Source organism: Patella vulgata, chromosome 4, assembly GCF_932274485.2.
Source record: "Patella vulgata chromosome 4, xgPatVulg1.2, whole genome shotgun sequence".
In the NCBI taxonomy this organism is placed as follows: domain Eukaryota; kingdom Metazoa; phylum Mollusca; class Gastropoda; family Patellidae; genus Patella; species Patella vulgata.
This window is the reverse complement of record NC_065882.2, coordinates 33,521,882-33,543,396: the sequence shown is the minus strand read 5'-3', so window position 1 is coordinate 33,543,396 and position 21,515 is coordinate 33,521,882. Positions and strand designations below refer to the sequence as shown.

At 35.5% G+C, this 21,515-nt stretch overlaps 1 protein-coding gene across 1 annotated transcript in view; it reads right to left on the bottom strand.

Annotated features, from left to right (window-relative positions):
* Positions 1-3,362: 3,362 nt before the first annotated feature.
* LOC126817153 (DNA polymerase theta) overlaps positions 3,363-21,515 on the bottom strand; it is a 132,062-nt gene continuing 113,909 nt past the window's right edge. Inside the window, exons 6-7 of the mRNA XM_050543998.2 lie at positions 20,009-20,126; positions 3,363-3,780 (exon numbers count right to left, since the gene is read on the bottom strand). Coding sequence (XP_050399955.1) covers positions 3,363-3,780; positions 20,009-20,126 — 536 coding nt within the window. The remainder of the gene's footprint in view (positions 3,781-20,008; positions 20,127-21,515) is intronic.

Here is a 21,515-nt window from a genome sequence, read left to right as displayed (position 1 = left end):
CCCTACGCGCAAGTGAATTATTAAAATAAAATTAAACCATATGTTAGTCCCGAAATGACCTAGTTTGTGTCGAGTGGACGTTAAATCCCATCTCTCTCTCTGAATATCTCGGTAGTGCCGGTTATTTTGAGATATATTTTGTCTCCCTCCTTTTCAGGCATTTTGCTTGCCTATCTGAATTGTCATTTTGGTGTAGAATTGATGACGAGGTATTGAATTTTTTTTTTTGCCTGGTTTGGTGTACGATTGAGATTTTAAAAATTGATATAACTAAAAGAGTGTGCCCTTTAAAGGCGCACAAAATCTTGGGATCGTTTTTTTTAATTTCGATTTCATTTTCGAGCAAATTCGATTAAGACGTGAAAAAAGGTGTAAAACTGACCTATTTACAACCCATTCAGGCTTTTCAGATTTTAAAATATTTCTACGTAACTTTTATAAACTTGTAGCTATAAACCATACGAAGAAAATGTATGTTAAAATTAGTTTGTAATATAAGCAGTTACCTAGAAATGGGCAAATTTGCATAAGTCACTGTTTTCGTTATTTTGCCTGTAAAATAGTCAATTATTATTGGATTTTCACAAAAGTGACACCATTTGATTCAAAGATAGGTTGCCAGTCAACGAAACATACGCCCACAGCAACTAAATCGTCCGGGCAGTCAACAAGGGTTGTCGCATATTTTTACTTTTTTCGGTAATGAAACATTTATAATACACTAAAATCTGATTAAGAGCAACAACTCACGAAGTAATTATCAGAAAACTATTAGAATTTGTCTGGTTTTTATAAAGTTCTGCCCCATGCTAACGTTTTGTATGCAAAGCTTTTAATATCATGGATTTAACTGTTTAAGTCATAAAAATTCATTGAAAATCAATATACTTGTTCGTCTCAAGATCTTAAACTCTGTGTATCAATCTGAAGTCAATCGGATTATAACTTTAGCCTTTATAGCATCACAAGATTTTGCAAAGTGATCAAGGGCCATAACTTTGGCAGTAATTATCGGAAATCGTTGAAAATCAATAGGCTTCTTCGTCTCATGACCTTAAACACTGTGTATAAATTGAAAGTCAATCGGATATTAACTTTGGCCTCTAGAGCATCCACAAGATTTTTCAAAGTGATCAAGGGCCATAACTCTGGCAGCAAATATTGGAAATCGCTGAAAATCAATAGGCTTCTTCGTCTAATGACCTTAAACACTGTGTATAAATTTAAAGTCAATCGAATATTAACTTTCGCTTCTAGAGCGTCCACAAGATTTTTTGAAGTGATCAAGGGCCATAACTCTGGCAGTAATTATCGGAAATCGTTGAAAATCAATAGGCTTCTTCGTCTCATGACCTCAAACACTGTGTATAAATTTAAGGTCAATTGGATATTAACTTTGGCCTCTAGAGCGTCCACAAGATTTTTCAAAGTGATCAAGGGCCATAACTCTGGCAGTAATTATCGGAAATCGCTGAAAATCAATATGCTTCTTCGTCTCAAGACCTTAAACACTGTGTATAAATTTAAAGTCAATCATATATTCACTTTAGCCTCTAGAGCGTCCACAAATAATTGTGGATGCTGGACCGCCGGCCGGACGGGGGCGACGACAATATACAACCACATTTCAATGTGGGCGTATAAAAAGCAAGTATGCGTCCTATCAAATTGATTACAATTGAAAATTGACACCGGAAGTGACGCCATTTTGTCAAAAACTGCATTTTTAACTTTTAAAATCAATATTTTTTTCAACCAAGAATTATTTAATATGTATTAATAATTTTAACTTTTAGTTTATATTCACATATTAATAAAATTCATAAGGTAATATAGATTTCACAAAATTGTCTCTAACTTGTTCAGTTGCGGAGAAATAGGCGATTTTCAACAGGTCACTTTTCAAGGTTTTTGGTCCATAAAAGTGTCAATTATTATTCGATTTTCATAAAGTTTTCACTGTGTGATACCTAATGCCATTTGCAATTTCATACAAGTAATTTAAGATTTTCATTATCACCAGAAGTAACGTCATTTCGGCAAAAACTGTATTTTTAGCCTTCAAAACAGATATTTTATTCAAATGAGTCTGATTTTAATGTTTTTAAAATTATGATATTTGATTCCAATCAACAAATAGATTGAACCCATACGATCATACAGATACCAGAAAATGGTTTCTAACTTGTACGGTTGCAGAGAAATAGACGGTTTTCTACAAGTCACTTTTCAAGGTTTTTGGTCTATAAAAGTGGCAATTATTATTTGATTTACATTAAAATTTTTCACCATGTGATGCCTTATGCCATTTCTGATTTCATAAAACTAATTGAACATTTTCATTATCACCGGAAATACTGTATACTTACATGTAACAAATGTATAAAATGAATTGATATTGCTGGATTTGGTTGATTCGGTGTCCATTGTATTTGATGTGTGCAATGCTTATGTGGAAACCTGTTTAATGGTTTCATTGGTACCGGAAGTGACATATGTTTAGGGTAACGTTGCACAGGTGAAACCCGTCATTACTGCATCGCAGTTCTTTTTGCTAAATATCGTTAAATATCTTCTGATTTTCATTTCTTTTAAAAAATGTCCAATGGATCTTTCTGAAACTTCTGGTACAGGAAGTTAAATTCTCATACAACGTGTTAAATCTATCCCGATAAATGATCCGTAAACCAGAAGTTGTCGAAAAAATATTCGATATTAAAAAAAAAAAGTAAAAATAGGTGCTCTTGCAAAAATCATGATTTCACCGTTGGGTGTGACCGGATAAAAACACCTAAAGTACCGTTTGGTAGCTCGATGAATGGGCTATTGTATGACACACTTCCTGTCTGATTCCTGAAAGCCGGTTCAGTGCTGCTTGCCGGTCTAGTTATTATTATTAAATTAACACACCTTAGTGACAGATGTAACCCATTTATGTGAGATTTGTTGCGGTTATTGTAAATTTAACTGAGATAAGAACATATGTTATCTACAGACAGGTGAGCAGTAGCGTCCAACCAGCGGTTGTGACATCACGACCTCCACGGAAACCTTGACATTGAATGAACCTTGAACTTTGCAACTCGATTATCACAGGTAGACATTTTAGCTTGAAAGCGCGAGACTTGATATTCGCGACAATCGAGGAATCCGATAGGCTCACAAGCTGGGCTTCTACCCAATCGAAATTAGTGCCGAAATATGCAGGGTATTACGTGAAGGCCTTGATAAGATGTACGTAGTTAAAGCGAGATCAAGCCTTCTATTAAAGATGGATTTATATATGGCAAATATACAGATCAAACCCTTGCTACTTCTCAGTGTATTTAGCATGTCATATTCTGAATAATATAATGACAACATTAGAATAAGCTGAATATTATCAAGGTGAGTAAAAAAATAAAACCTGTTTCACCCTGGTATTTGCTGTCACGACTTATGCGGTAAAACTCACGAGCAATGGATTCACACAGTTTTTCACACCAGTTTCTGGTTGGACAGAAGATAAGTACTGAATGATTACTTGAAACAGTTTCTAAACAAAGAGGAATAATATGTTCATCATCTCCTGGTACAATATAATCATTGTAGATATCACATCTTTTTTTAAACTGGGAATCATATACACTTGTGCCTATCTTTATACATTCTGTCAATGGTACTGGCCTATAATCTGTCACATACAGATCAGCAAATAACCATTTTGCAAGTAGATGAATATTTGGTAATGTTGCGCTCATTCCTATTATCTGAACAGGGTTTCTATGGGTGTTTTCTGATCTGAAAAATATCATTGAATTGTACACATAAGGTTATCTAACCAATGCTGTACCACAAGGAATCTTTGTGATATAAAATTATTGCAATTAATGTAGAAATATTGTAGTTGCGACATTGTTTTCAAATTTATAGACAAGGAATAGAGAAAAATGATGGCATTATATTGTATTAATTAATGTCTTTGGTCAATTGTACTAAATGTGCACTAAAAATATAAGTGACCGGTTGACACATCAAAAGAGTTATAAAACCCAAACATAGCTGGTTATATGTGTCAACAAAATACCACCAGATTACATGTGATTGGAAATTTACTAATTGCATCATTTGGCTAAAGTAACCAATCATATCAGTAATTACACAGGTTCAGGGTCAGGAATAGCTTTGTCTGTGCGTGATGTCCATAGATCCTATAAAAGAAATCATGGCAAACTTTTAAGCCAGATTTCATTGGATTCCGGAGAAATTACCATTTGAGTTTCTAGACCATATGATGTAGCAGACTCGTCCAGCGAATCTGGCTGGATGAGGTTTGAGAGAATGACTTTATTCTATTAAGCATTGTACCATATGTAAGCAGCTATGATATATAAAACTGTTGCATTGTTATTCCTGGTAAGACAAACGTCTTAAGAAAACAGTAAGAAGTAAATACATGTACACAACATGAATGGGAAGCAAAGACGATCACAAGGCTACTAAGATATGTAGTAAGGAAAGATGCACGGGTCATACGTAGGATGTGGCGACCAAAATCACTGACCCGCTCTCCACGTCTGACAGAAGACCCATGGTGCTACATTAACTCTAGCACACCCTAAAAATATAGTGTTTCAAAGATACGTCCACTAGCAGCAGTGGTGGTTTGATCTAATGTAGTCTTAATAATAGTGACGTTTTCTTAATTAGCAACACTTTTGCCAATTTTTTCCGCACAAGTCTGGCTAGTGATCTGTTCAGTTTTACTCATGTTTGTTAATTACTCATGCTATTTTTACATACCGGCACAAGTAAGGAATACTTACTAATTAATTTAAATACTCACGTTATGAATATTATTGACCATTTATACAGGAAGTCGGGCATAGGATTCGAGTACTAACGTGTCCATCTTCATTAGCCCAGTCGAAGAAGGACGTTAAACCCTGTTTCATTTCATTTCATTTACTAATGTGTTTAACCAACTACTGACAACCCATATAATTCTCACACGTTTCCATGGATTATAAACAGAATTTACCATTCTTAAGGGGGTGGACAGTAGAAAATTTCATTTTTCTTTTTAAAACAATTGGGGTAACTTATCATACTTACACATCTAAGAACAATGTGAGTAATGCAAAAATGGTCGAAAAATTTTCCTGGAGGTACCCGTTTCTATGGATTACAGTGGCGATCTTGGATCTTAAAGAACGTTTTCAAATTTTGCAGAGGGTACTGACATGTTCCTTTGTAGAAACGTTTCATTACAAAATTACAATTAGAAAGAAAGTTATCAATATTTTAGTGTCAATGTCAAATGTTTTCCAGTAAGTGCCATGGTTTCTATGGCAACCATTTTGCAGATTTCATTAAAATTCTCTTATTGTTTAAGTAACCATAGTGCATGACTAAAATTATAAACAGTAGAAAAAAACTGTTTTGAGAAATCGACAACCACAGTCTAAGTATTTCAGTAGAACAACGAACGCCAATATAATCAATTAATATATATCTTATTTTAATAAAAAATTCTTTCATTACATATATTTTCTATAAGTATTTTTTTTTTCTCTATATACAGTATTTGAAGGAATTTGACTTATTTCTCATGTCTATAATTAATTTGTATGTTTCTTTTTAGCACATGCCAGCTCCATACGTTTTGCCTTCTTTCTTTTTATTTTCGATTGATTTTCGCAAAAATTCTTTTTCTTTTCTCGCGTTTTTATACGCCCACATTTTCATGTGGACGTATATTGTCGTTGCCCGTCCAGCCATCCCCATTTTGTTTGTGGCCAGTCTACAGGTCACAATTTTTATCCGATTTTGACAAAACTTGAAATACAGGTTTATATCCCAAAGATCTCGGTTACTTTCGATATTGGCATGTATCGGACCGTAACTTCATGGATTATAGCTCCTGATTGTATGAAAAATCATGTTTTCATCTTGTGGACCCTCTACTTCTAGAGGTCAGAATTTTTATCAGATTTAGATGAACTTGAAATATATGTTTATAACCCAAAGATCTCGGTTCCTTTCAATATACATGCATATCGGACTGCAACTTCCTGGATTATGGCCCCCGGTTGTATCAAAAATCGTATCTTTAGCCTGTGGTCCCCCTAGAGGTCACAATTTTTATCTGATTTAAAAAACCATTCTCATATATCACCATTACACCATGACGATGATTGAATTCGAATTTCGTGAAAATCAAGACCGAAACTGCCGGACAAAATGGTCGTTCTATGTACGCAAATAGTGTTAAAGTATGTAATATCAAGGTTTGTGCACCTCCAGCTCACAATTCTGATTCGATTTTGATAAAACTTGAAACTAGGGTAGGGCGATAATGAAAAAAAAATATCATGATAATAATTTATCAAATATCACGATAAACGATATTATCATGATCAATGATAATTTATACACGTGTTTTAAGAAGTCAAATTTTGAATCGTCGCTTGATGCCATATTTTTGTTGCTAACGTTGGTGATGGAGATCAATCTTAGACCAGCTGGTACTTAATAATGCTATTTTTTACGGATGAATTTAATTCTATCAATAGAATGTTGTATATTAGTCAAAGTAAAATACTAATGATGATTTAATACGTAAACATAACTGGAAGGGTTTGATATTTATAATTATAAGACAGTGACAGTTGCGACTGACGTAAATACAGTATTTCATGGGGTATAAGTCAATGAAGGGTATAAGTCGAATCGTCATATTTTACTGTTTTTCCAACCTCCGTCCATACATAAGTCGAAGCGGTGTAGTGTAAGACGAATGTTTTTCCATTCATTTCGGGCAATAATCTTTCATCGAGTTACGGTAGTGTTATTATCCTAGTCTAATACTGTGCCAATGTATTTTAAAAAAAAAAATCAATTAATGTAAAATAATTAGTTGCTAAATGTAGGACTAACTTGAGTTTTATTCTAAGTTTTGTTCTTGATTCATTTGAACTTTTTTTTATTCCAATATCTTCGATAAAGACAATGCGTGGTTTCTATTCGCACGTGACTGGCGATCACACGGTGTTACTAATAATAGAATAAAACAAGCCACCAGTGAGGCTGATATCCCCCGCCAAAATCCCCAAATAAATAGATGACACATATTAATTAATCACACATTTATATTTTTGAAAAGCATCAAGCAATCAAACTGATTATCAATTACCGGTATACACTAAGTTACATCGCTCTCTATCCGATAGAATCAAAGTTATTTTGTCCCAAAGCATCGACCAATGAAATTGCTTAAATCTGCCTAGCTTTAGCTTGAAATGTTAATCATTGAACTCAGTCAAGACATTCACCTAATTAACATCTACATCAAGTTTAAACATTCTACCGCAATTAAAAGCAGGGTTGTTATGACCAATCAAATTGCTTATCGCTCCTTAGCCTAAGCAGAAAATTTTTAGTCAAGGTAATGATATCATGAATCCATACTTGGAGTTTAATCACTCTCACTTAATTATAACCAAAGCATCAACCAATCGGACTGATTATCTCTGCTTACCATAAGCAGACAATGTTTATCACCTAACTCCATCAAGGCATTCACCTAATGAACGCGTACACCAAGTTTAAACATTCTACCTCAATTAGAAGGAGAATTATTGTGTTCCACAGTCTCGACCAATCTAATTGCTTAATGCTCTGCTTACCCTGAACAGAAAATGCTCATTATCGAACTTAGTCAAGATATTGATGGGATAAAACTATACACCAAGATCCCTCACTCTCACTTAATTTGAACTAAAGTTATTGCGTCCCAAAGCATCAACCAATCGAATTGCTTATCTCTGCTTACCCTAAGCAGAAAATGCTCATCTTCGAACTCCATCATATCATTTACCTAATAAACATCTACGCCAAGTGTGAACATTCTAGCTAAATTAGAATGAGAGCTATTGTGTTCCTATGTCTGGACCAATCAATTTGCTTAATGCTATGCTTACCCAGAGCAGAAAATGCTCATTATCGAACTTAGTCAACTTACTGATGTAATAAAACTAAACACCAAATTTCATCACTCTCACTTAATTAGAACTAAAGTTATCGTGTCCCAAAGCATCAACTAATCAAATTGCTTATCTCTGCTTACCCTAAGCCGAAAATGCTTATTTTCGAACTCCATCAAGGCATTGACCTAATAAACACCTACACCAAGTTTGAACATTCTAGCTCAATTAGAAGGAGAGTTATTGTGTCCCAAAAAGTGTGACGGACAGACAGACTGAATTTACTGAATGTTGGTTATATTTAAAAAAAAATAAAAATTATACAAACTATTTATATTTAGAAACTCCGACAAGTATTTGTATTGGAATAACAATAGCAACAATTGGAACAATGTGCGTTGACTTTGCTGTGAAAGTGCTATTATTTTGATATTTAGCAAACGATGTCACTCAACATCATATTTCGTAGGGTGACAGTTACCGATAAACCGGTATATCGCCCAACCCTACCTGAAACTAGGGCTGTGTCGATACAGTTCATTTTCAATACGATATGAATTGACGATACGGCAAACCGATACTCGATACGTATCGCGATATGTTGACATCACGAATTATGTCCAAAATAATCTCAAACTACGTTCTGGTTCAAGATGTTTGAGATGGGTAAGCATCAGTGTTCTTAATCCATTTTGAAACAAACCGGCCAGAATCAGGACAATTGAGGTCCCATAGGATATGGGTTAATTGTAAGCTCCATTCCCTCTAATATAACTAGACTTCAACAAAAATAATTTTTGGCAAATTGTTGTGGAGAATGTCATATTTTAATGTATGTGATTACCACAAAAATAACGACAGATACACATTTTGAATATTTTCCATATTTAATTTACGTACTATCTTGAAGTTCACGTTCGTAATATTCCAGAATAAATTAATTACTGTCTTTGTTTATTCGATGAAATGTTCACGTTTCATAAGTTGATGATCTTAAATATTAGCATTTTTCAACTATTGCCAGTATCAGAAAATCCTGTAGCCAAAATAAGTTGATATGGCACCATGGCATTTCTTCATAACACAATTTTTAGTCTTTGCCTATCAGGTAACTAGTCACGTAAATTGGCAAAAGTTTTTATTTATTGTTCAATTGATAGACACACGGCACAATTGATAGACACACCGCACAATTGTCACATGACAACCATTCTTGAAATTGCTTTAAAATAAAAATTCAGTACGATTATGATATAGCCTTCAATAAAAACAATATTTTTAAAATTAAGCCTTTGTCAGAATGTGTATAAAATATAAGAAAAATCATAAGGGTAACTCTATTTAGAACTGGTTCATTGACCTAATTCCAAGCGATATGTCACATGTCATTGGAATTCTATCAGGAAAATATTTTATTAAATGACTGTTTTTCGGTGTATTCGGTGTTCTATCAGGGGATTATATTCAATGAAGATTTAAATATACCTAACAACTGGTCAGTGAATCCATCAATGTATGATCCATTTATTATTTTAATATCTACCGGTACCTGGAATTCATACGGAGCGTGGAAGACGCTCGATTGGCAAACCATGCCGAGATCGCCGTCCTTCACCACGTGGGTTTTGTGGTCTTTCTTAACTGAAGAATATTTTCAACGATATGGCGATACGGCTATATTATGTATCGATATAAATATTGCTGAAAAGTATCAATACATATCAGTGTATCGATATATCGACACAGCCCTAATTAGCCCAGTTCGGAGCAGAACAGTAGGACTTTAAACCCCATTTCATTTCATTTCGTGTAATGGTGATATATTCACACATTTTTTTTAAATCAGATAAAAATTGTGACCCCTAGAGGGACCTCAAGCTAAAAACGCGATGTTTCGTACAATCAAGGGCCATAATCCGATATGCGCGAATATTGAAAGGAACTGAGATCTGTGGGTTATAAACATATATTTCAAGTTTAAACCAAATTGGATAAGAAATTTGACCTCTACAGTGTTCACAAGCTAAAAACGTGACCTTTCGCACAATCAAGGGCCATAATCCATGAAGTTACAGTCCGATACATGCCAATATCGAAAGGAACCAAGATTGTGACATCTAGAGTGTTCACAAACAATTGTGGACAAACGGACGGACAGACAGGGGCGACGACAATATACGTCCACATGAAAATGTGGGCGTATAAAAAATGCTTATATTCACTTTCGTGCATTTTGGTAGCGGTGTAATGACACATTGGTTGTTCCCATTTTTCCGACCCATATCCAATTATGCACGCTTATATACTTTGTATGCCGTATGCATTTCTAATTATTAATCAACTAATCATTAATTATCCACCTGTTGATTAATTAACAGTACTAGTACTCCGCTACATGGTTTTGGTTAACATTCAACAACAATCTGTACACGATCAGAAGTTTAAGGTTTATTTCTGCCAGTTCTCTGAGAGAATCGCATGTAACCCTAAAAATTATCGCCAAAATCAATTTTTTATTGTCATGCATGGCAACCGCTTGTTGAATCTTTCAGTAGATTCATTAGCAGGTTTTTTAAGCCGTTAGTTGTCCTTTATTTTGCAGAAACATTTTGCACTTGTCCCAGGACTGAGCGATGCCAATTATAGTGCACTGTAACCCAGGTATAATTTAATCTTGTGTATTTAATCTTGAACAGTCATTCAATATCATATCAAACTCAACCTTCATTATGGAAAAGTGATATATTTAAACGTTTTTTTTAAATTTTATAAAAATTGTGACCTCCACAAGCTAATGAACATGATTTTTTCGAAACAATCGGGGGCCAGAATCCAGGAAGTTACGGTCTGATATGCACGAATATCAACAGAAACTAAGTTCTTTGGGTTATAAACATACTTTTCAAGTTTCATCAAAATCGGATAAAAATTGTGACTTCTATAAGGTCCACAACCTTGGTATTACATACTTTTAGACTATTTCCGTACAAGGAGCGGCAGTTTTTGTCAGATTTTTTCGAAATTTAAACTCGACCTTCATTGGACAGGGGCGACGACAATATTTGTCCACATGAAAATGTGGGCGTATAAGAATCCATTACCATCTTGGTGGTAGTAACCTTATACATTATTATGGCACTACAACATCAATAGTCCAATTGGTGTAAGAAAATACAATGAAATGGGGTTTAAGGTACATACTGTTCTGCTCCAACTGGGCTAATGAAGTTGGACATATGCTATGAGGGGAAACTTTGTCCGGATAGCGGCGCTACGGCCTATTCTTCTATTGAAATCCAAGTTATCCTTTGCCAGGCCCTGCACCCCTGTCAAAGAGGAATCATGAAGGGCGACATCACAAAATGATACCAATCAGCCCCCATATCAATGTAGATGATAAAATAAAAGTTTGAGGGCAACTACGCCCAGCGACATTGTCTTTGTTTCAATCTCAATCTGCTACTACATTGTGTACTCTGGTTAAAAGAAGTCATTATAATCAAAGTTATATGGATTTTTGTCACTTAAATTGGCCTTTGAATACCACTTACCCATAACTTACAGGAAGTTATGTATTTAAGTGAAATCTAGTAGTTAAAGATGGGTTCCCAGAAAAGTATTTATCAGGTGGTTATTTCCAATAAAAGTATGGCAATTTTGGTATATATGGAAAGTAGAGATATCCAATCTTACTAGAAAAATACTGGATTCCCTAAAAAACACTCATGGAGGGTATACAGGACAAAAATGTAAGGGTTCCCCTAGTCTCAACCCGACGATTAGGAACTTCTGCATGCGTGATGTCAAGTGTCACAAGCTAACATTGAGCGCTTGATGTACAACTTGATAAACTTTATGAAGAGTTAGACGTACAATACTTTCTGAGATAAAAATGAGGAAAAAAGACGCGGGTAGTGGATAATCTGAGAATTTAATTAAGATTCGATATTTGTAATAAATAGTAAGAGATTAAAGACAACATCGTCTTATGTATGCAATGAATTCTCCTCTGACTCCCAAGACGTGAAGTAAACATGACCTGGTTTGATCGAATTTTAATAGCAGGGCATTCCTTCGCAATTACAATGTTTGAGAAGGATTTGAAGCATAATTATGACAAATTAATTAGTTTGAATATGTTTTTGGTCCATATATACCATTAAATCACCCAGTTTGTACACCCAGTTTTTAATCAACATATAACGTCTTTCCTCCCTCTCAACAGACGAATCACAGGAACGACCCATGGACGACTGTAATAGCAGAAATCCGTTAAAAAACAGAAAAAATCATGCCTGCTATTTATTAAATACGGATGGGACAAAACATAATCTTAGATTGCTCATATCTTGGTTATTTTTCAACGGATCTTCGTCAGGTTTTCCTTTTGGGATTTTTTGGATTCTTTGGACGCATTCGAAAAGGGCTCTCACTGAAGTTTGCTTGATTATTTTTAGCATCAAAGATTTGCGAAAGTTTTTTTAAGCATTTTTTTCGAGATGGTGTATCTCCGTTAGTAGTTGAAAATTGGTAGGAATAAGGAACACACTGATGCCTTCAAAATGACATATTAAAATTTGTTCAACCGCTTCCAGAAATTACCAAGGCCTTTTGATTTTCCCCCCAACACGTTGGTACTACTTTAATGCAGGTCTTGTTGTTTTATTATCTTTTTCCTCTTTTTTAAGTATTATATGACCAGGTAGAATAAGAGCATAGTTAATTTGAGACCCCAGCCATTATAGATTAGCCAGAATCCTAAATAAAATAAACTCTGTACAGCCATTATAGATTAGCCAGAATCCTAATTAAAATAAACTCTGTAATTATATTAGAGAGACATTGTTTCATAAATTAATATCTATTGTAAAGTTAATCCAGTAAGGTATTAAGGATTATAAAGTTGGGGTAACTAAGAAACAAAGCTAAGGTATAAAAGTTCTGAAGGGCAGGTCTCTGATAAGTTATTTCTTAGATGCTGTTCCTTATTAAGTTACCTAGCCTGTGGGTCAGTATTGTATATATATTATTATTGTTAAGTATTGTTACAGAATATAAGATTATACCAAGAAGAAATGTGTTATTGAATTATTGTATGTTCCATCTCACACCCCCAACTAGACTGAACATATAACCCGTCGTCGAAGGTTGGACCATAAGCAGGTCCAAAACCCTGGATGATAATTACATTGGCATGGTGCAAACATTCTGCCAACGTAGATATTGTTGGTTTCCATGGAACTATTTAAGTATTTATTAAATATAAATTGGGTCATTTTTGACAAACAGGAAGTGTTTTATGGATGGGACAAGTGGTGAAGCAGTGCGGCATTTGTTTGATTTTTTTTCCTCCAAAGAAGTTTTCTGCTGGAATTATTTGTTAGTTTAGAGTGTTTTGTTTGTTGTTTTAACATTTCAGATTCTTCTTTGCTGTATTGAAAAGAAAATCGTCTAACTATTGCTGCCATTTCACAATCCCGACGAGGGAGTGGGAGTGAAAGATAGCGAGGGAACAGGACGAGAATGCGAGCTACTCGTCTCGAGAACACGATTTTATTTACCACGACTTCTGGCTTTCTCACTGACTTCTGGCTTTCTTGCCCGCAGCTTGTCGCTTTCTAGCCTTTGGATATCCTGGTGTTCTCGCTCCCTTGACTTCTCGCCTCTTTAGTTCAATTTGTATGCATGTTAACTGATTAGGGGATCGCGTGGCTAAGTGGGTAAGACGCTAGCTCGCTAGCCTGGAGGTCGGGTGTTCGATCCCTGCATTGGCCGAGAAAGTTCATCCAGGTTTTCAAGCGTTGTTCCCTCTTGTCAGTGATGCAGGACAACTGAGGTCCCGTGTACACATTGCCGTACACATAAAAGATCCCTTGATAGTTGGAATTCGATATAAGAGTAGGCCGTAGTGCCACTGTCCGGGCAAAATTTCCCTCATAACACACTGTATGGCATATGCCCGTCTTCATTATTCCAGTTCGGAGCAGAACATTTCATTTCATTTCGTTTCCAATGACCAAATCTGCAAAGTTTGGTTAAAATCGCCCGACACCGCTTGTGCCGTTTTTTTAAAATTTTGCATGATTCTCTTGTGAACTCATTCTTAAACACATTTCACTTCATTTCGTTTCGTTAACTGATTACCAGCAACAGCACAATTTACCCTAACCCACACAAATCTGCCCAAATATGTTATTTTTTCATTATTGAAACTATAGTTTTTATAGACCATACTATTTGGGGACTGACAATGGTTATTTAAACTACGGCATGTATTAAGCAAGCTACTTTTTTGGATAGAATCAAAGTCAAAGAAATTGCTTAGCTCTGCTCAGCTTTAGCAGGAAATGTTAATCATTGAACTCAGTCAAGACATTCACCTTTAAAAGCAGAGTTGCTATGTTCCAAAATCTTGAACAATCAAATTGTTTATCGCTCCTTGACCTAACAAACACCTACACCAAGTTTGAACATTCTAGCTCAATTAGAAGGAGAGATATTGTGTCCCAAAAAGTGTGAAGGACAGACAGACGGACGGACAGACAAACCCATTTTAATAGTCAGGCCAAGAAATTTCAAATTTTGGCGTAACCAGAAAAATGGTTGCAGGTTTATGCTCTGCGTAACCATTTTCTTTGGTTACGTCAGATGACCATTGCGTAACCAATTGGTTACATAAAATGGTTGCGCTGTTTTCATGTTTTATCCAGATTTAAATGGTGCTATTATTCATTTCCACTTGCAGTGAATGTATTTTTTAAAGAAATAACTTGACTAATTTATATTCTTTTATATTTAATATTATATATTTTGAGGTTAAGTGTTTATTACTTAAATCCCACGGTGTCCCCATTTAAAAAATAAAACGTTAGAAAAAAAAATGTTCCACTTCACTAAATACCTATACATTTTAATAATGAGGGGAATCAGTTCTAAAAATTACTAATGGATTTTCGTTTTTGTATCATATCTGACCTTCAGGAATGGTAGCTACCGCATTGTTTTCGGTCACTGAAGACTACATGCGTACTTCATATTACACTTGTCACTTGCAATCATTCATCCAAGCACGTACTGTAGCATGAGATAGCCTCACTCATAGGTAGTGACTGATTGACAAACAGTATTTATAAACCTCGGCACTCTATACACAAAGTCTCAAAAGGAAACAGAATAGTTTGATGTCATGAAATAATATTAAAATAGACAGGGCAGTAAAATCGTTTAGATTATCGCTGGAGCGATGCAGGGGAGGGGGTCAATGTTGACGACAAACATACGGGTCATTGGTACTACAGCATGGCTGTAGTGAAAACTGAAAGGAACACGTGTAGTAAATTCTTTGGAAATATAGCTGACATGTTAAATAGTCAAACTCATTTCTCATTTTGTGTTTGAAAATCCAAAGGTACGCTTTCAAATATTTATGGCATAACTAATCATTTAAAGAATTAGGGGTGAGGGGCATTTTTAAATCCACCTGCTTGCAACTGGTCAATAGCCTACGTGGTGTCAAAATACGTGATCTGTCAATGTACCGGTAAGATGGAGGAATGAAATGCCAAGAATGAATGAATGGAGTTTGTGCTATAATACAAATAATTTAGACCTGTGTCACAAGTCATCCTGTATAAAAATTGATCAAATGTGAATAAATCTGTTAATGAAATTTGTTAACGTAACCGATATTTCAATTTGCGTAACCAGGAAATCGGTCGCATGTTTTTGAGGTAGCGCGACCGCACGTAACCGATTGGTATCGTTCACGTGAAATTTCGTGGCCTGGATGTTTCGTCTGCTTGAATGTTTTTGTGCATGCTGAGTCTGCTGACATTGTTTTTATTTATTTCAACGAACTTGTGGCACATATATATTCAAATAAATATATAAATTTCCAAGGTTTGTCAACGTCAAACACCAAAGTATTGGAATATAAAATATCTCTTCTATGGGTCTACAGTAATGCCGTATAAACATTCGACCCCAGCCATTCTCAAGAGGAAATGGAAGAAAAAGGGAAAAGCCGTTCACGCCGACATTATGTGCCAAAATGCACTATAGTATATGTCTTACATACCCATAATTTTGATCTGTTTATGTTGAAAAAAGCTGTCAGCAAGCACAAAAACATCGAAGCAGACGAAATACATGTCACTGGCAAGTTGTCAATCAAACGACGTGATGTAAACAATTATCCATGTGCAGCGTGAATTGAGGCACAGCGTACTGTTCAGTATGAGTGAATTTATGCTGCGGCTTAGTGTACTAAACATTAAAAAAACATAAATTCGTGTTTATAATATCCAAATAAACATCCCATTTCATCAGATTTTTGACCAAAGGACGACGCGTGAACACAATACAGCTGTAAACTTGCCAAATCTGTATGCTTAATATAGAGAACACTGAGCGTGTTGAACCAACTATGTCACTTCCGGTTTTAATAAAAATTAATTTCTCGCTTACAAAATCGTTTTTGCTTGTGCTACCGATGGGATTATTTATCAATATATATTTAAGATTTTTGGAAACCTTGTTGAAAATCGTTGGTCTTCCCCTTTAACTCACCTCTCAAGACAGTTTTTCACCCTTGTTAATTAACGCACCTTATTTACAACTTTAACGTGGCAATACCGAGTACCAGTCGGAAAATTAATTTTCTTTCGATAGACGTACAAAAAACAAGCCAAACGGAGATTTATATAAGGGCTGCGTACAGATCAACCTCTTAGTAGTTATCAGTGATAGGGTCCACAACCTTGACATACCATATTTTTACGCTATTTGAGAACGAAGGGTGGCCATTTTGTCTGTCAGTTTTGGGCCGATTTTCACAAAATTCAAACTCAGCTGTCCATAGGGTGTAACGGTGATATAATAATACGTTCTTTTAAATCGGATAAAAATTATGACCTCTATAGGGTTCACAAGCTAAAAACTTGATTTTTCGTACAATCAGGGGCCATAATTCAGGAAGTTACGGTCCGATATGCGCAAATATCGAAAGGAACCGAGATCTTTGGGTTTTAATCTTACATTTCAAGTTTCAAAAAAATCAGATAAAAATTGTGACCTCTATGGGGTCCACAACCTTGATATACCATATTTTTACGTTATTTGAGAACGAAGGGCGGCCATTTTGTCTGTCAGTTTTGGGCCGTCCTTAGGGTGTAACGGTGATATAATAATACTTTTTTTTAAATCGGATAAAAATTATGACCTCTATATGGTCCACAAGCTAAAAACGCGATTTTTCGTACTATCAGGGGCCATAATTCAGGAAGTTACGGTCCGATATGCGCGAATATCGACAGGAATCGAGATCTTTTGGTTATAAACTTACATTTCAAGTTTCAACAAAATCGGATAACAATTGTGACCTCTATAGGGTCCACAAGCTAAAAACGTGATCTTTCGTACAAACAGGGGCCATTATCCATGAAGTTTCAATCCGATACATGTCAATATCGAAAGCAACCAAGATCTTTTGGAGATAAACCTATATTTCAAGTTTCGTCAAAATCGGATAACAATTGTGACCTGTAGAGTGTCCACAAACAAATTGTGGACGGACGGATGGACAGGGGCGACAACAATATACCTAAAAATAAAACACACTTATATGGATATACTAGTGTGTTTTATTTTTAGTGAAATCTATTTCTATATGTCTTATAAGGATTATAACAATATACCTCCACATAAAAATGTGGGCGTATAAAAATTTGACCTGTAGAGTGCACACAAACAAATTGTGGACAGACGAATGGACGGACTGTGGCGACGACAATATACGCCCACATGAAAATGTGGGCGCATAAAAAATAATAACAAGCCGAAATAGGAAAATAATTAGAGGACACATATAAATTTATCACAAATTATCTTTTACAAAGTATTGAACAATCAAACAGTATATCTTTACTTATAGTCTAAGCATACAATGTTTTTGATGGAATAATTATAGCATATTAAGGGGAAAACATGCTCTATGCCTACAGATCTAGAGTTTGGTTGTATCAACGGGTCTATTTTCCATCTTGCTGCAAGTTGTGCAAAGTTCACTGTTTTCTTTCTGTCATTAAATGTCAATTCATTATTGCATACTACATATTTAATTAATTTATAATAGTTTCTTTTTCAATTTGTTTTTTCCATTTATTTGTTTATTTACCTTGCCTATATTCATTGTATTGGATTGTATTGGAATTGCTCAATTGATCGATCTTAGTCAAGGTATTACTTTAATGAAACTATACACCAAGTTTCATCACTCTCACTTAATTAGAACTAAAGTTATAGTGTCCCAAAGCATCAACCAATCAAATTGTTTATCTACTTAATTAGAACTAAAGTTATAGTGTCCCAAAGCATCAACCAATCAAATTGTTTATCTCTGCTTACCCTAAGCGGAACGGACAGACAAACAGACAGACGGACGAACCCATTTTAATAGTTCCCTGCTTTCTTCGAAAGGCGGGGACAATAAGCATGAACATTTACTCAATTCGAAGATCAACCAATCAAATTGTTTATCTCTGCTTACCATAAGCGGAACGGACAGACAGACAAACAGACAGACGGACGAACCCATTTTAATAGTTCCCTGCTTTCTTCGAAAGGCGGGGGACAATCAAAGTAGGAGAGTTATTGTTTTCCAAAGTCTCGACCAATCAAATTGCGTATCGCTCTGCTTACCCTGAGCAGAAAATGCTCATTATCAAACTTAGTCAAGGTATTACTGTAATGAAACTATACACCAAGTTTCATCAATCTCACTTAATTAGAACTAAAGTTATCGTGTCCAAAAGCATCAACCAATCAAATTGCTTATCTCTGCTTACCCTAAGCGGAAAATGCTCATCTTCGAACTCCATCAAGGCATTGACCTAATCAACACATACACCAAGTTTGAACATTCTAGCTCAATTAGGAAGAGAGTTATCGTGCCCCAAAGTATCAACCAATCAAATTGCTTATCTCTGCTTACCCTAAGCGGAAAATGCTCATCTTCGAACTCCATCAAGGTATTGACCTAATAAACACATACACCAAGATAGAACATTCTAGCTCAATTAGGAAGAGAGTTATCGTGTCCCAAAGCATCAACCAATCAAATTGCTTATCTCTGCTTACCCTAAGCGGAAAATGCTCATCTTCGAACTCCATCAAGGCATTGACCTAATAAACACATACACCAAGTTTGAACATTCTAGCTCAATTAAAAGTTATCGTGTCCCAAAGCATCAACCAATCAAATTGCTTATCTCTGCTTACCCTAAGCGGAAAATGCTCATCTTCGAACTCCATCAAGGCATTGACCTAATCAACACATACACCAAGTTTGAACATTCTAGCCCAATTAGGAAGAGAGTTATCGTGTCCCAAAGCATCAACCAATCAAATTGCTTATCTCTACTTACCCTAAGCGGAAAATGCTCATCTTCGAACTCCATCAAGGCATTGACCTAATAAACACATACACCAAGTTTGAACATTCTAGCTCAATTAGGAAGAGAGTTATTGTGTCCCAAAAAGTGTGACGGACAGACAGACGGACAGACAGACGGACGAACCCATTTTAATAGTCCCCTGCTTTCTTCGAAAGGCGGGGGACAAAAAGATAGGTGATAACTGCTTATTGTCAAACCAGAACTAGAAGCAGATATTTTTACTGAGCAACTGTAAGACAAGTTATATTTATAGCACGGCTTATATGAGTTAACAGGTTTAAACATCGAGACCGCAAGTCGAGATGTTAAACCTGTTAACGAATGAAGCATGCTATAAATGACTTGTACCATTAACACCTGCTGAACACGCTTGTTGTTATTGCACACAAAACCTACCCCACTTCTCTATATAATTTCTACTAAAACTAATGTGTAAACCAGCAAAAGAGTGCAATAACATTGAACATGTCTAGTTATTGCACGGTTAAGCTCCATCAAATCTACTAGAGGGAAAACAATCTGCTTATTCAACGAAAAGAACAAAGGAAGATTTAGCGTCCATGTTACAAGTCTGACATATTAATTGCTTACATTTCTTTGACTGGCTCACACTTTCTGGCTACATAACAAATCTTTGTTAGCAGCAATTCCAAGAGATATCCTCTACTTGTATCACTGACCATATGCAATTCATCAACCACAACAGCACCTGAAGGAGTTTTCAATACAAAATATGCAGTTATAGTGAGTGAGGTCAAAAGCATTTTTAAAGTAGTGTTGAAGTCAGTATTGATGACATAATGTAACTAATGTAACGCTAGATAAAATGACAAGATATAGTCTCCAGACAACAATAGTGTTAACCAAAACAAATTCAGACATTGCTTTTGCTATATATATCCTGATTTGATAATTTCTTGATCTATTTCTACAGTATTGACCCAATGAATCTCTATACACTAAGTTTCATCACTCATCACTCTCCATCAGTTAGAATCAAAGCTATCTTGTCCCAAAGCATCGACCAATGAAACTGCTTAGGTCTGCTTAGCTTTAGCGAGAAATGTTAATCATTGAACTCAGTCAAGACATACACACCAAGTTTAAACATTCTACCGCAATTAAAAGCAGAGTTGCTATGTTCCAAAACCTTGTCCAATCAAATTGCTTATCGCTACGTAGCCTAAGCAGAAAATTCTCATCATCGAACTTAGTCAAGGTATTGATATAATGAATCTATACTCAGAGTGTGCTACTCTTATATCAAATTCCAACTGCCAAGGTATCTTTTACGTGCATAGGGGCGTACATAACACTTTAGTTTGAGGGGGTGTTTAGCAAAAATGCGACCGCCTTATGCACTTGCCCCTAATACGAGTGACTCAGTCAGGAGCCGAGCACCACAAGTGTGAGTTTTCTAGGGGGTCCAGGGGTGCCCCAACCCCACACCCATGGAATTTTTTGGAATCTAGAGTCCCTGAAATGCCATTTCCTGGACTTTGGGAGAAGATTTTACAGAATTCTGATGGTCAGAAAACACTTATAACATGAGTAAAATATGATTTAATATTTCTACTGGGATCGAATGTTCAACAAATAAAAATTTGCAAGTTCAATAGATTGCCTGAACATTTCTTAATTTAAATATTATTTATACGCCCACATTTTCATGTGGATGTATATTGTCGTCGTCCCTGTCTGTCCTCATGTCTGTTTGTCCGTCTGTCCACAGTTTGTTTGTGGGCACTGTACAGGTCACAGGTCACAAGAGGTGATTTTTCGCACAATCAGGGGCCATAATCCGGGAAGATATGGTCTGAAATGCGCGAATATCGAAATGGATTGAGATATTTGGGATATAAAGATATATTTTAAGTTTAATCAAATTCAGATAAAAATTGTGACATCTAGAGTGTCCACAACCTTGGTATTACATACTTTTACACTATTTAAGTACAAGGAGCGTCCATTTTGTCCGACAATTTGGGTCAGATTTTCACAAAATTTGAACTCAAATTTGACATTTCTTCATGGTATGTGAGGCCATTATTAGAGGGTAGCCATTTTGCGATAATATTCTAACTTACCTTTTTATTTT